Genomic DNA, 16,241 nt, shown 5'->3' with positions numbered 1-16,241 from the left:
CGGAAGACACCCACCTCTCCAGCCTGCACTCGGACCAGATCCTCGCAGATGCCGTGGACACAGCGCACCTGGGAACCCCCCTCACAGTCATCGTATTTGGATGCACACTGGGGGCCGTGGGTCTCAGGCGAGCAGAGACAACTGTTGGTCACACAGAGCACAACGTCAGGACCTGTTTCTTAGCATCAATAAAAAAAATAGCAGTAATTCCGATTGCAGGTCAGTGATCTTCACGTGGAATCATAAACCAGCAGGCCAGACTTACTGGCTGGCGTCTTGGGAGAAAATCACCGTGCGCTTCTTTAAGTGGCAGACTGAGTAAACGTGTTATCATCTCAAATATGGGGTGAGAGGGCACGACTACCACTATAAATTCTTCTGCTATTAGGTCATCAAACAGTGCTTTCAAAGGTCAGCCATCTATAAACTAAGGGGGGCGGAGTGCATCAGGACGGTAAAGGGAGAGATCATCGCAGCCGTTCACAGGCCATCCAGCTGGACACGCCAGTAAGCACAGGTGGCCTTGACTGAATGGATAGATTCCCGAATATTCTCTAGGCTTGCATAACCTCACGGACAGTGGCATATCCACATCTCAGAGTCTATGATGGTGATGATCATACTACGAGGGCAACACTTGTATCCATAAGACAGGAGTTAACATAGTAACATTTCTTTCATTGTCACATTGTAACTCACAAGATGTAATTATCACATATTACCTAAACTAGCCGTGGGTGTTTTGTCATGAGATTTCAGTTCAGTAATAATCAAATAAGCAAAGTCGTTTTAAGCTATCATAATCTTGAAGTTGCTGAGTTAGTTTTATATCTGTCCTGCAGCTTCAGAGGGAATGTGGACGGTGTGAGATGGCTGGGGGAAGTGGGTGGGGGAGGTAGAGGAACCACTGAGCTACACTTCTTTACACACGTCTGAGCACAGCTGATGGAGCGAGAGCCAGGCCCGCAGGGCACTGTTTGCCTGACTTGAGCCATGCTGGCCATTGGGGCCGAGGGCAGAGTCAAGGTACGAGGAGGACCTGTGTGGCCATGGACCGTGAACTAGTTTCTGAGTGTTCTGGAAAAGGGGCCGCTCTACCTGGTAAAGAAACTCTTTTTTTTTTTTTTTTTTTTTTTTGCGGTACGCGGGCCTCTCACCGTTGTGGAACACAGGCTCCAGACGCGCAGGCTCAGCGGCCATGGCTCACGGGCCCAGCCACTCCGCGGCATGTGGGATCTTCCCGGACCACGAACCCGCGTCCCCTGCATCGGCAGGCGGACTCTCAACCACTGCGCCACCAGGGAAGCCCTAAAGAAGCTCTTTTAACGATACGTGCTGAGGCACAAAGAGCTCAGCTGATGTCCATGGATAAAAACAAATGTGTGATTGGCAGTGAGGGAAAGGGGAGCTTGGTTGTTGGAGAAGCTCTAGGAGCCACACTCTGGGCACAGAACTCTGAGTAGCCGTGGAGGCCCCAGAAACAACTGCTGTGGTGGCACCTTCGAGTGGGTCCTAAGGAAGAAAGAGACCAACGAATGTGGCCGGAGATGGAAAGTAATAAGAGTATGGTGAATACCATTCAGGCACTCACATGTGGGGTTGCCAGACCTAGCAAATAAAGATACAGGATGCCTGGTTTAAAATTTGAATTTCAGATAAATATTTTTTTGGTATAAGTATGTCCCATGCAATTTGCAACATCAATATATAATTCTGTAAAACGTGTTCCATTAATAAATTACATTTCTGAGCATTCCAAGGTTGCCTTTCTCATTAAGGTCATAGATTGATAGCAATACATGATTAAACTTCAAAAGAAATTCAATTATTCATTCCTTACCCATAGCTATTTATCTTCTTCTCATCTCTCTTTTTCCACACTCCCCCTCTCATATTCTCTTCCCTTTCCTCTTCACTCTCCCAGCCTTACACAGAATATTCTTTCAGACAATTTAATTAGACTCTTGGAGACGGCAGGACTTTGGACCATCTCTTGCACACATTTGAGGATCTGATCCAGGTGGCTTCCTGGCTAAAAGTTTATTTTACCAGCACCTCCACCCACCAAAAGAAAATTTTTTTAATCTTTAAACCAACTATTACTAGCTTTCTGAGTCTGTGATGTATGAGAAGCCTGAGTATTCAGGAACCCATGGGACAAGACTGCCTAGGTCTTGACCCTTCCTGTTAACTCTTCACCTTAGACCATGTAATAATAACTCCCTCTCCCTCTGTTTCTTGTAAAATATAAGTGCCAATCTATGAACACTATTTTCACCTTGGGGTCTAAAGGCATTTTCCTGTAGGAAGTGCTCAGGAAACTGTGCATTTATCTTATCACTAAGTGCTTTACTATTGGAAAAAGACTTGAAATTTGAGAAAAGATGCAGTTAAATCCTCTCTTCCTTCTCCCTTGCTATTGTCATTTGGAGAAGAGTATATTTTAATCCTACAGCACTTCCCTAATGAGCTACAAAGTATACTTCTTTCATTAAGTTTAGATAACACGAGGAGAAGAAGAAAGCCTAAGGGGAGGAAGGAAGCCAAATACAAGAGCAATTTCCTTACTATGATCCTCAAAGACAAATATTTTTAATCCCATTTTATTGGCAAGGTTCAAATTGCCCAAGGCACAGAATTAGCAATTGGCAGAAGATGAATTAAAACGTAGGTCAGTGTTATCCCTGTACTATTGTTTTTCCACATCGCATTCCCATGTTCTGAAAGGGATAGTTAGTTGAAGACTTTCCATTTTTACATGTCTTTTTAACATAACAGTGTTTGCATGTAAAATGTATATTCTCAAGGTGTCTGGATACACCCTTAAGGAAAAAGAGTAGTGAATTATATGCTTCCCCGAAGAAGTCACTTTTGTAATGACCTTCTATTGCTGATTTGGTCCCAGCAGAAAAAAAACTAGGCTTTTCCATCTTCAAAAACGCTGCAAGTGCATTTGGCAGGTGAGACGAGGTCACATATATTTTCATGGTCATAGTTTAACTTGTGCTAGATTCCGTGGTTCAATATTAATATAACTGACTAACTAAAAGAGGTAATACGTTTAATACTTAACTATAATCTGAGCTAAAACCAGATGATCCTCCATCATAAGCTCTGCCTATTTTAAAATCTACCAGTGATAAGAATGGAAATAAGTAAAATAAAATATGATAAACACCATTGTGTTCTTGGAGAAAAAACAAAAAACTCAACTTTTTTTTTTTTTTTTTGCCCTAGAAAGCCTTCTAGATCTGAGCCTGAAGTATATAACATGCACCATCCATGCATGGCAAATGTGGATCCCACGGACTGTCTTAAACCCATAGTCAGCAGGAAACAATAGGAGTCACTTCTTCAGAATAAAGAGGCAATAACAGTATTGAGAACTGGCAAAATATTACCTGTTAGCTGTCCGAGCGCTTGGGACAAGACCACGAGCCACAGGAGTCGGGGAAACAGATGATGGTTTTTCCTGCTCTACTTTCATTACTCCAAGAAAGAATTTTTACCAGAAATTTTTCTGTGAAATGGGGCTTCCAATGAATTAGTATTTGCATAGCACTTTGTCTTTCAAAGGTCTTTATAATTAAAAGTTATTAATCCCCGTAAATAAAGACTCCTTTGTCTCCCTCAAGTGAGTGGGCTCTAAGAGTCAGAGACTGGAGAAGCCTGCAAAGCCAGAGCAAACCCTGCTCACCACAGACACATGTCTGCACACCCAGATTATCCGACAGGGTCTCAAGCTTGCCTTCATCCACTGCCCACAGAAGTTTCCAGAAGGGGCTTCTAGTCTCAGCGAAGCTACTGATTAACAAGGATTTCACCTCACGTAATAAGTAGAACTCGAGAAAATGTCTAAAGGATCTTTGTTTCATTCCACATAGATTCCACAGAGCAAGCGTTTAATCTTATGCTCACGTGTGTTTTTCGATATATGCTCTTTTATTCCTTCAGAAAGACTTCATCATATGCCTGAATGAGAGTATTTAGGTCACAGATAATCAACTGGAATTTGTGAGGCTTCATAAAGCATCCCCACAGCAAGAAGAAACCAGATTGAAGTGCTGTGCTCCCTAGCGTACTCCAGCAACGCTATGAAGGGCAGAAACTAGAAACCAAAACCATTCCCAGGGTCAGCACAATCAGGCCCTGGGCTTTCTTTGATAGGACGGTGCAAGAGAAAATAATTCAGTGCTGCCCTATCAAGTTGGATCTGCCATTTAGGCAGCTCTCAACAAATACAATGGCCCTCCCTCCTCTCTCTCTCTCTCTCTCTCTCTCTCTCTCTCTCTCTCTCTCTCTCTCTCTCTCTCTCTCTCTCCCCCTCCCTCCCTCCCTCCCTCCCTCCCTCCTTCTCGTTTGTATCTGGAAAAATTAACCTCTGACATGCAGCAAATACTTGTGTTAACATTTTTCTTTTCTTTTCCATTTTGCAGGGGTAAAACTACAAGTTTGTCCTGGGGGGACACGATTTTGGCTTCGTCTGCGGGGCTCCCCTCCCTGCTGCACGCATTTGTTACTGTGTTGACCTGCAAGACTCCAGAAGACAGTGATGGTAACACGAGACCAAGAGTGAGAACTAATCTCCAGGGCATTCCTCAATAACGGGAAGGCAGGGCATCCGTGCTAGGAGTCATTTGCCACTGATATCTGCAAGCAGCAATTCTCCTCCATAAATGCCCATAAACAGAAACGAGGAGATAATGCTTTCAAGGCAATGAAAGATTAGACCTGCATTCTGGATCTGGCCCAAGCTTGAATGTTTATAAAAGCAGGGATCAGGGGGTTCCTTTAAATGAGAAACAAAATCCAGAGAGCAAAAGGCTCTTTAATGATGTAATAGTTCATTTACATCACAGGTGGTACAATGTGCGTGACATTTAAACTCACAGACACATCCACCAGGAGCCTGAATGAGTTAAGTTTGTAACTTGCAATGAGCAAACATTTTTAACATCAGGTCAAAAGAACAAAAGGATCAACTAAATGAAAAAGAGGAAGATTGTGGTTGCTCTTTGAGAAAATCGTGTGTTGACAGATGACAAGGCCAAAACCAAAATTACTGTGCTCATTTTTGCTGGAAAGGTCAGAATGGATTGTTACAAGGGAATTGAAGAACAAGACACCAGGGACACTAGCGAGAGAGTAAATAATTGCTCTTTACTCCAGTGAGGTCACACCCAGAGATTTTGTCATAACAGAACCAATTTCTTTATCTTTCAATAATCACAGAATATAGGAGATCCACCAAACTATAGGGAAAGATAATGTCTAGAGGTTTGAGGTTTTTTTAAAGTGATTTTTAAGAAACTACAGAAACCATTTGACATTGATCTGCCATACATGTTTGGACTTGATTATTTAACAAGACAGTGCATCAGCCAGTGTAGCTTTAAAGACCAATATTCCTAGAGTTTGATGGGAACATGGACGCATCGGCATGCCTAAGTCGGCTTCGTAAGGGAAGGGAAGTTTTCCTGCAGAGGGCGATGCCTGAGTGGAGCACGACAATGCTGCAGACGAGCCATGTGACAGAGGCAATCAGAAGAGAAGATGGGGGAGGCCTGACGATTGTGGTGAGGGCCTGATGGCCAACTGAAGAAAGACAGTGAGCGCTAACCGTGTGAAGAAAACCTCGGTTCAATCTCTGCTCTGGTTACGGCTAACACTGCACTTAGCGCTCGAATGGAGATGTCCTGAGGTGATCTGTCAGCTCTCCGCTCTGTGGAATGAGGGCAGCAGGGGCTCGCTGGTATGCGGGGGGGGCGGGGGGGGGTGGGGGGGGTCCCTCCCTCCCTCTTCTACGTAAGGCTCCTCAGTGGCTGCCGCTTTGATGCTGTGACTCCTACTAACCCTTCAGCCTCATCTTGCCCCGGGCCATCCTCACTCTAGCCCAGCCGTGGTGGCCTCCTTCCCGTTCCTCAGAGATTCCAGAGAAAGAATTTCTTCATGGGGTGAGAGCTGAGGTCACACAAGCTTTCTTCCATCTAAGTAAATAGCTATGTGTATGTTCAATGAGCACCACGTGACTTCCCCAGGGAGCACCTAATTTTGCTGGTAATACAGATACTTAATCTTGGACACTTTTAACCAGGGGATGTCTTAGTCCTTAAAAAACACACCCTAATATTTTTTTAAAAAAACAGAAAAACAGGCAAAAGTGACAGTTTTGAGCTAAAGCTTTAAGAGACTTCACATATTTCTGTTTAACTCTCTGGGGGCTTTTGACCTTGGCCATGAGAAGGACATTTCTCAGGCAGCTGGGACACCTCCAGCCCACACCTAAGAATGAGACCTGCAGACCAAACCGAAATGAGGTAGAGCCACCGTGGCTAATATGCAGACCTGTGAGTATGAAAAATAAATACTTATTGGTTTAAAAAAAAAAAGAAAGGAAAGAAAAAAAGTTACCTGTAACTTCCTGCTGTATTTATACACGTGGCTCCATTCTGGCAGCCCAAGGGTGTTCCTGAGTAAATCTCACATTCGTTAACGTCAACGGAGCACAGAGGACCCTGCGTTCAGACAAAGAACAAAGTCAGGTGTCGCAGGTCACAGAGGCATCCGGGGCCAGTCTTCACAGGATACGATGAAGGATTTAAACACGGACAGGAAAGAAATCCTCGGTCAAGCCAAATACATTAAAATTGAGACTGATCTCCAGTCATCCTTCCTCTGGAACTCAGGTATGGCCCAACAGAGACAAAGAGCTCTTCGCGGATCACACCAGTCACACGAGAAGAATCCTTATACAGGCTAACCCTCATTTCACTATGGAGCTCTGCCTGGGAATAGTCACATAATTTCTTTTTAATGCACATGTCAGGAACATTTTCATCATTAATAGAAAAGGGCAGGAAAATGTACAGGCTATATCAAGATTTGTTCAGTACTTTCAAGGCTGAACAACTTAAATTCATGCTAGCCAGAATAACATGTAGTATCCAACCCAGTGAACCCTCCTTAAGATGGCTTAGTATTCAGTGGGTGATAGAATCATGCCCGCCGCTGTTTGGATGTTGGCGTACATGGTGTCATTCATTCTGATTCAGGAGACCACAGAATCCTAGAAACCTTGGATGGAGAATTAAATATGTCTGAAGGACTCCAAGGAAACCACTGATGCTGACTCACCATCATTTTTAACCAAAGACCGAGTGACTCACCTTCCACTGTGAGGGACAGATACAGAAAAAGGAATCCTGGAGATTGAGACAGGTTCCGCCGTGCTGGCACGGATTGCTGCTGCAGACCTTTCTGTCGTGTGTCTGAAACAAAGACAGGATGGTCAGCGAGACCATCGTGCTTTCTGTGTTTCAGAGCGGGTATGTATATAAAACGACATTTTACTCCTGATCAATGGAGGGTCTTCCTCCAGACTTTCAATCCATTACTTAAATTCTTCTTCATATCAACTCTCTTATGAAAAAACAAAGCGTTTGATATCATCAGTCCTATTCACATTCCTTCACTATTAACATGCATTTAACCAGGGATGGGATGAGGCATGAGTGGCAGGCGAGGGTTCTCACTATACTCCTTGGAAAAGCATTGTTCACCTGACAAACGTATGTTGGTGGACACGGGTCCAGATTTCAGCTGTGGGAGTCACATGGACGTTTCTCTTGTTCCGGTTCTGTTGCTGTTGTTCTTATCTTTGGTGCCTCCAGATAAGCATTTGAAATACGATGATCTTTTGCTGCCGCCCCTCCTCCCCTGGGTTAAGATAACTGAACTCTTTTCACTCCAGGACCCTTTATTGGAAATGTGGCCTGTGGTTTAGATACACCCTCCAGTCTCGTGCTCACATGACTGCTTTCAGACCAGAGTCACAGACAGACCTGCCTTTGTCTATAGAACCTGGGGAATCTTACCCTATGTCAGCTACCAGTTCCAGTCTTGTAAGATTTGTAATGCCTTTGGGGGCAGAGGAAACTTCTTTAGAGAGGACAAGTGATTATGCAAGGAAAGCTATCCTGTTAATTTCACCTAATCTTTGTCTAATTCTGTTTTAAAAATTAAAATAGGGGCAAATTATTCTTCACATTTAAAAAAAATATTTGGTGACTCAGAGAAAATGAAGTCTGTTCCCTCCGTTTGCTGATGAAACTGAGAGCAGAGGATGGCAGGCTGACTCAGCACCATTTAGTGCAAAGCCCATTCTCTCTCCACCTTTGTAATAAGTCAGGTGCCCATACATTTGGGGGTCTCTTTCTGGGCTCTGTTTTCTTCCATTGTTCTGTCTATCTTTGTGCCAGTACCACAATTAGCTCTGTTCATCACAGGATACTATTAAAAATTAACCACAAACTCACTTAGAGTTTTTTCTGGCATACAAGACAACGCTGAGGATTAAAAACTCAAAAGCCCACTGGGGGCCCAGCAGGAAGTGGAATCCGCAAGCAGTCAGGAGGAAGACAATAGGGAACTCGGGGGACTGTGGTGCCCAGAGCGCACTTGCCCCATCCAAAGGCATGCAGGCACTTCCATTCCTAAATCATTAAAAACTCTTCCCGGGGGGATGGGCAGAGGGAGGACAGTCTGAGCTAATTGGACCATGGCCTCCAGTTCTTGACCTTTGGTGGGAATGAAGAAGCACTCTAGGAGACTGAAAACTCTCGTGCTGTGCCGTGCTCATTTCTAATTCCTCAGCTACTCCATAAAAAGATAAAGGCTGAAAGGGCAATTTATTGCCAAAGCCAGCAAAAAGAATACATGAACTTGTTCACCAAATGTAAAACACCAAAATAGAGGACAACATCTGAAGCATAATCAAAAACAGACCAACAATATTAGAGCAGGGATTCTTAACCTGGAATTCCCTTGCTTCTATTCAAAATTTAAAATATGGAGACCTTCTATGCATTCCTCTGTGTGGAAGCTTACAGCTCCCATGAAAGTCTCAAAAATGTCAGCTCCCTACAAAAGGGATAAGAAGTCTAAAATCACAAGGACTAGTTTACAAGCATGTAGTAAAGTTATGGAAGGTTTATTCTAATCAATTGTTCAGATTTAATTACCAGCAAATATACTTTTAAGAAGATTTGGAATATTTTGAGATACATCCTAGACTTCTAAGTTTAATGTTAGAGAAAATGTAAGGCCTTGGAAAACCGAGGCCTGGATGCCTGAATCGGCAAGTTGGGTGGTCGCTAGCTGACCAGCTTCAGCCTGAAGTTGCACGGTTAAAAAGCACCAGCAGAAGAGGCAGAGCACATGGAGGGCTAAACTTAGAGTCAGAGGACTTCACATGCCCAGCGACCTTCATCTCTCTGAGGCTCACTTTGCTTCATCTGTGTCCTGAGAAGCATGACTTGTGATGAGAATTAAATGAATTGATTTACAAAACAGAGAGTCACAGATGTAGAAAACAATCTTACGGTTACCAGGAGGAAAAGGTGGGGGGAGAGATAGATTGGGATTGACATAGACACACTACTATATAGAAAACAGATAACTAATAAGGACCTACCGTAGAGCACAAGGAACTCTACTCAATACTCTGTAATGACCTATATGGGAAAAGAATCTGAAAAAGAGTGGATATATGTAGATGCATAACTGAGTCACTTTGCTGTACAGCAGAAACTAACACAACATTGTACATCAACTATACTCCCAAAAAATTTTTTTAAATTGTGATGAAAATTAAATCATGGGAAAAGCAAAGTCCTTGATATTGATTCTCCATCCACCTTAAGAATACCAGCTCCATCAATGATTCTAGTGTATTTTCAATGAAAGATGTTGGCTATCTAGTAGTTACGGACTTACCTGCTGTAACCTTTGAAATTTTCTCTCAAGATCCACGAGCTGGCAGTGGGGAGGAGAAAACATCCGTTAGCTGGTTCAAAGGCACGTCACATATAATGTTAGCCTGTGACATAGTTTCCTAATACCTTCTGCTGTGGACTTACTTTATCTGTTTGTTCCTTTTCTTATTGCCTTTTCCCTACTCTTTTCTCTCCCCTCCAGGCTTCCCTTCCTTCCTTCCTACTGTCTTCCATGGCATGCATTTTTTTTTTTTTTTTTTAAGAAGTACAACCCAATGATAAGTGGTTTCGTTGATTCTCTGTGCATGGTGACTCTGGGAATTTTCCTAAGTGACAGTGATCCATCCACCTTGTGCCATCAGCACGTGAGCAAAGCCGACTTACATCACAAGCTCTGGTCACAGAATTCCCAACCGCGGTCCATCACCACCTCTGCACCCTCTACTAGAGCTGGGTCATTTAACCAAAAAGCCCACGATCACAACACTACATTTCTAAAGAGGATACACATTTGGTATATCTTCTGAAAAAGAATTATTTACAAAGTTGAATTAAGGAGAACCCATTTGCTCTGAGGGTGGGGAGGTCAGACTCACCTTGGAATCGAGCCGGTGGATTTGACTGGAAATATTCTGAGGCAGACCCATTGCACCTCTTTTTAAGTTCGTAATATCATCTTTGTTTTCCTGGATCTAATTTTAAAAAGGAGGAGAAGAAAAAGGAGGGGGAAGAGAACGCTAGTGAAAGAATCATGTATATAAGAATAACATTTTTAAAATTTGAGTAGTATATTCTATTTTAAGCCCCGAGGTCTTGCCCATTATTAGAGAAACCAGAACAATGCCACGTATAATAAACATTGGACTAAAGTGGCCGTGGCATAATTCCCTTTACCCTTTCAGTGACAGTATGTCAAGGAATTTTCCATCTGCATGTTTTCCCTTTAGAATGCATGTAAAGGGGCCTGGCTTGGAATGAGACTGTTCAGGTCTTAAATCTTGGCTCAGCCATTTAATGTACGTCCTTGGACACGTGGCTGCAGAGTTCCTCCACCTCCCTTGCTGAAGGGGTGAGCGTAACGCCAGCCTCACGGGGCAGCTGTGAGGTTAGATGAGACGATGCACATAACGTGCTGAGCACAGTGGGTAACCCATAATAAGCTCTAAATACCGACTTCTAACATTATGACGGATAGGCCTGCGTGATGTAGAAAATAACGAGCCCTGAAAGCATTCAATAAGGCAGGAGAATAACTGGCCAATTCTGTTGTGTGGCAAAAGTAAACCGGCCACATCTACCACTTTCTATGGTCCCCCTCCATCCCCGGTCCCCTTGTAAAGAGGCCCCACTATCACCCTCTGTACCTTCTGTGGACTACAGTAAATAAGCCTACACAGTGAGCCATTTCCTGCTAGAAGTGCTACCTGTACCCCTCATTAACCCTAGGGCATTGTTCTTTCCAAGGACTTGTTTCACCTCCGATTATGTTCCCTGTGCTAAAGAGTCAAAGCACAGATTAACATAGGCCTCTCTCTCACACCAGTCAGAATGGGCATCATCAGAAAATCTACAAACAACAAATGCTGGAGAGGGTGTGGAGAAAAGGGAGCCCTCTTGCACTGTTGGCGGGAATGTAAATTGATACAGCCACTGTGGAGAACAGTATGGAGGTTCCTTAAAAAACTAAAAATAGAACTACCATATCACCCAGCAATCCCACTACTGGGCATATACCCTGAGAAAACCATAATTCAAAAAGAGTCATGTACCCCAATGTTCATTGCAGCACTATTTACAATAGCCAGGTCATGGAAGCAACCTAAATGCCCATCGACAGACGAATGGATAAAGAAGATGTGGTACATATCTACAATGGAATATTACTCAGCCATAAGAAGGAACAAAATTGGGTCATTTGTAGAGACGTGGATGGAGCTAGAGACTATCATACAGAGTGAAGTATGTCAGAAAGAGAAAAACAAATATATATTAACTCATATATGTGGAATCTAGAAAAATGGTACAGATGAACTGGTTTGCAAGGCAGATATAGAGACACAGATGTAGAGAACAAACGTATGGACACCAAGGGGGGAAAGTGGCAGGGGGTGGTGGTGGTGGTGTGATGAATTGGGAGATTGGGATTGATATGTACACACTGATGTGTATAAAACAGATAACTAATAAGAACCTGCTGCATAAAAAATAGTAATAAAATAAATTTTAAAAAACCAAAAAAACCCCATAGGCCTGTTCAATCAAGTAACCATATACAAATATACAAAACTACTTCAATGCATTTCCAGTGTATTACCTGATGTAAACATTCGCCAAGGTCTTCATCATTTAATTTAATTTTTCCCAGGGATCCAGTTCTAAATTCAATGTTTTGAGCTGATCCAGTAAGAAACACTAAATTTCCTCTCTCTGCAGTCATTCGAGGTCTGCATAATCCAAGCCGGAGAATGTATCGGTAATTATGGCATATAGTTTTTAAGTCTAAAGAACAAAGTTTCTCAGCGACTAACTACAGACTGCATACACCTTTGCCTTGTGGTCAACTCAACCAAATTCTCCCAGCTCATCTGCCATTTCTTTCTTTGCAAATTTCCTGGAGATATCTCCTTTGCTTTGTGGTCAGCTCAACCAAACTCTCCCTGCCCATCTGCCATTTCTTTCTTTGCAAATTTCCTGGAGATATCTCCTTTGATTTGTGGTCAACTCAACCAAATTCTCCCTGCCCATCTGCCATTTCTTTCTCTGCAAATTTCCTGGAGATATCTCCTAGTAATTGTATGCTTGCCTAATTTGCAAAATGATAAATGGAAAGTTTGTGTATAAAAAGATACTTCCATACATCCATACAACTGTTTTCCCCTATCTGTTTTTAACATCATCGTTTTCCTCAAGGAAAATTACACCTTTGCTTACCTGGTTATTTGTGAAAACTGATGAGGAACCACCCCAGTCCATCAGCAGAAATAATCCATGTGTCTACTTACTGTTGGAGGTCAGTATTTCTTTTTTGCCTCTGCAGCGCAAGTCCTCCAGCTTCACCATATGATTCAGCAAATGTCAATAAAATAACCAAACTCCAAAGAAAAAGTGAGGACATCTTCCTCACCAACCTCCAAGGTTGTCAGGTAGGAGGGAGGCCGCTCTACCCAACTGAGTGTGGCAGTTTGGAAGAAGCAAACCAGGCAGACGTACTTTGACCAGTGGGATGTCCTGCAGTTTTCATATCTTCCTTCTTTGCCCTAGAAGGCTACATTATTTCTTCTTCCTGAGGGATGTAAATGATCTTAGATCTTCAGGACTCTTCAACTCGTGAGAGGTCAAAATCTACTTCTAAGCGATGCACAACTTAATCATTACCTGTTTGACCTTTGAAATGGTAAGAAATTGCTTTGGAAACATCCACTAAAACAATTCTTGCTTGAGAAGTAGCCACCTTTCAGCAAATGCTTCTGGGAAAATTGGATATCCACACGCAAAAGGATAAATTGGGACCCTGACTTTATATTATATAGAAAAATTAACTCAAAATGAACCAAATACCTAAATATAGGAGATAAAACCATAACATTCTTAGGAAAAAACATAGGGGGAAGCTTCATCACATTGGATTCTGCAATGATTTCTTTGATGTGACTCCAAGAGCACAGCAACAAAAGAGAAAAAGAATAGATAAATTGGACTGCTTCAAAATGAAAAACTTTTGTATGTTAAAGGACACTATCAACAGAGTGAAAAGGCAACTCAAAGAATGGGAAAAAATTTGCAAATCATAAATATGAGAAGAGGTTAAATATGCAGAATATGTAAAGAACTCCTACAACTCAACAGCAAAAAACAAATAAAGCAATTAAGAAATGGGCAAAGAAAATCGACATTTCTTCAGAGGAGATATTCAAATAGCCAAACAACACACGAAAAGATACCCAACATCACTAATCACCAGGGAAATACAAATCAGAACCACAATGAGACACCACTTCACACTCATAGGATGGCTACTATCAAACAAAGGCAGAACATAGTAAGTACTGGGTGAGGATGTGAAAAAATCGGAACCCTTGTACACTGTTGGTGAGCATGTAAAATGGTACAGTTATTGTAAAACAGTGGCAGTTGCTCAAAAAATTCAACATAGAATTGCCATATGATCCAGGAATTCTACTTCTGGGTATATACACGAAAGAATGGAAAACAGGAACTCAAAGAGATATTTGTACCACTATGTTCATAGCAGCATTACGTGGAAGCAAGCCAAGTGTTCACTGACCGATACGAATGGAAAAACAAAATGTGTTGCATGCATATCATGGAATGTTATTCAGCCTTAAGAAGGGAGGGAACTCTGACATATGCTACAACGTGGAGGAACCTTGAAGACATTATGCTAAGTGAAATAAGCCAATCACAAAAGGGCATATACTGCATGATTCCACTCATATGAAGACCCTAAAGACAGAAAGTAGAATGGTGGTCTCCAGAGATGCAGGGTAGGGAGAATGGTAAGTTATTGTTTAATGGGTACAGAGTCTCACTTTGGAAAGATGAAAAAAAGTTCTGGAGATAGATAGTGGTGATGGTTGCACAACAATGTGAGGGTATGTAATACCATTGAACTTAAAAATTACTCCCTTAAATAGGCTCTGCAACTTGATATTATGGAGAGATGTAACACTGTTTTACACCTGTTCTCTTCAACCACAAGAACAAAACTAGCAAAACTAGCGGGCAAGCTGCTATTTTCTTGAGGTGATACTGAAGTCAACTGATAAGTTTTTTGTTATTCTGTTATTCGTTTTAAGAAACAGGTGTCATACCACAACACATTTCAAGTTGAATACATTTTTTTAAAGTTTCATTAGTTCAAGCTTTGTTTACAAGCTTAACAGTTTGGTACGGGGGGGTGGGGTGGAGGGAGATCTTGTCTTCGTGAAATATTTGTCAACTTTAAGAATAGGATAAAATAGGATGGGTTAGAATCCTCCAACACAAAGGACAATTCTAACTCTGAGCTTTGAACGTAACTATTTTCATGATTCTATTTTCTTAAAGATTACTTGCACTCAGCAAATTTGTTAAGTGCAATAACAGATGTCTCCAGCATGATTTCAGTAAGAACTTACTTTTTTTTAACAGAATTTTCCTGTTACTAATGTGTTTATTATTAAACAAAGTAAAGATAATTTCTCTGCTCCCAATCTTGCCATCCAATTCCTAATTGTCCCTCATGCTAGAAGGAAAAGAAAGAAATATGCTTTCAAGGTCTGACCGACTTTGGAATGACGAGTTAGGGAATTTTACATCCAGCCCACCTGCTCAACTCTAGCTGAGATCAATAGACAAGTCAGACTGTCTGCATGTGATTCGGTGGAAGCAATATAAAAATCAATCGCTGTTTCCACACCATTATCACTCATCCTGTTTACCTGCCTTATTCGGAATTTCTTCAGCAAAGACAAATTAAGATAGTTTTAGAATCCATGACCTCAGACTTAGAAGGTGAACATTCTCCTCTCTCCTTTTCCCAGAGTAAATGTTCTGTTAACCTGAAACCCTGTCTTTCATTGGCTGGCAAATCTCCCATTTCCTCCCTAATTCAGAATGCATTCCACAAAGATGTGCCCTTTACATATTAGCCATTCTACAAAATGGTAGGAATACAAAGTGAAATACGTTGCAGATTTTCCCCTCCAAAGTCAGGTCTAGGGAAGATCATTCATGTGGGTTCAAAATCCAGCTCCATCACTTTCTGACCATGTGGCCCTGTTTCTTCATCAGCAGAAAGATAACAATAACAGCACTGAAAGTATACAAAATGTTTAACACATCCGGTCTCTGGCATTTGATAAGTGTCCACTAAATGTAAACTGTGGTTATCATGTAAATAAGTATAACCCTCCTTCTTCTTCTACACTTGAACTTGGGTTTCTTAAAGTAAGAAATGATAGAAGAATCCACAGTTGACTTAAAAACCATGGGCACCAGGAATATCAGGGGTGTCTAATCTCCCCTTTTATGGAAGAGGATTCCAGAACAGAGACATGCATTGAGGACTTTGAGTGAGGAAGGGGACATCTGACCTGCAGCTGGGGATGTGAGGCAAAAGTAAACTGATGTCTGAGAACCAGGCAAGGTGGTGCCAGGAAGCAGGAAGAAATCCCCACGGATGGGTGGAAAGCAAGATTAGATTTAAATCCTAGAGTCTCCAAGAGCAGGCAAGCCAAAGGGAACAAACTCTTCCTCAGAGGTGGAGCTGAGAAAACAGAGAAAGGGAGGGTTTGCTCTAGGAGCTGCTCCATGGGAGGGGACCGAGTGTGAGAGTACACCTAAGAAAGCCGTAATACACGGGGTTTTTTTTGCATTCATTAAAATAAAATTATTAATTCAGAACACTAATAATATCCATGATATTTACACATCTTAAGTTTGTCACCTGTTGCACTCTTGGTTTCC

The 16,241-nt window shown here is 42.0% G+C and overlaps 1 protein-coding gene across 1 annotated transcript in view; it reads right to left on the bottom strand.

The window, feature by feature from the left end:
* CUBN (cubilin) overlaps positions 1–15,409 on the bottom strand; it is a 269,760-nt gene extending 254,351 nt beyond the window's left edge. Inside the window, exons 1-7 of the mRNA XM_022580595.3 lie at positions 12,776–15,409; positions 12,088–12,217; positions 10,370–10,465; positions 9,775–9,813; positions 7,167–7,268; positions 6,412–6,515; positions 15–141 (exon numbers count right to left, since the gene is read on the bottom strand). Coding sequence (XP_022436303.2) covers positions 15–141; positions 6,412–6,515; positions 7,167–7,268; positions 9,775–9,813; positions 10,370–10,465; positions 12,088–12,217; positions 12,776–12,888 — 711 coding nt within the window. The 5' untranslated portion in view covers positions 12,889–15,409. The remainder of the gene's footprint in view (positions 1–14; positions 142–6,411; positions 6,516–7,166; positions 7,269–9,774; positions 9,814–10,369; positions 10,466–12,087; positions 12,218–12,775) is intronic.
* Between the last annotated feature and the right edge of the window lie 832 nt (positions 15,410–16,241).

Source organism: Delphinapterus leucas, chromosome 2 (genome assembly GCF_059928025.1).
Source record: "Delphinapterus leucas isolate spDelLeu-1000000601 "Yukka" chromosome 2, BTC_Dleu_Yukka2, whole genome shotgun sequence".
NCBI lineage: Eukaryota > Metazoa > Chordata > Mammalia > Artiodactyla > Monodontidae > Delphinapterus > Delphinapterus leucas.
The sequence above is the reverse complement of the archived record's forward strand: the minus strand, read 5'-3'. Positions and strand labels throughout refer to the sequence as shown.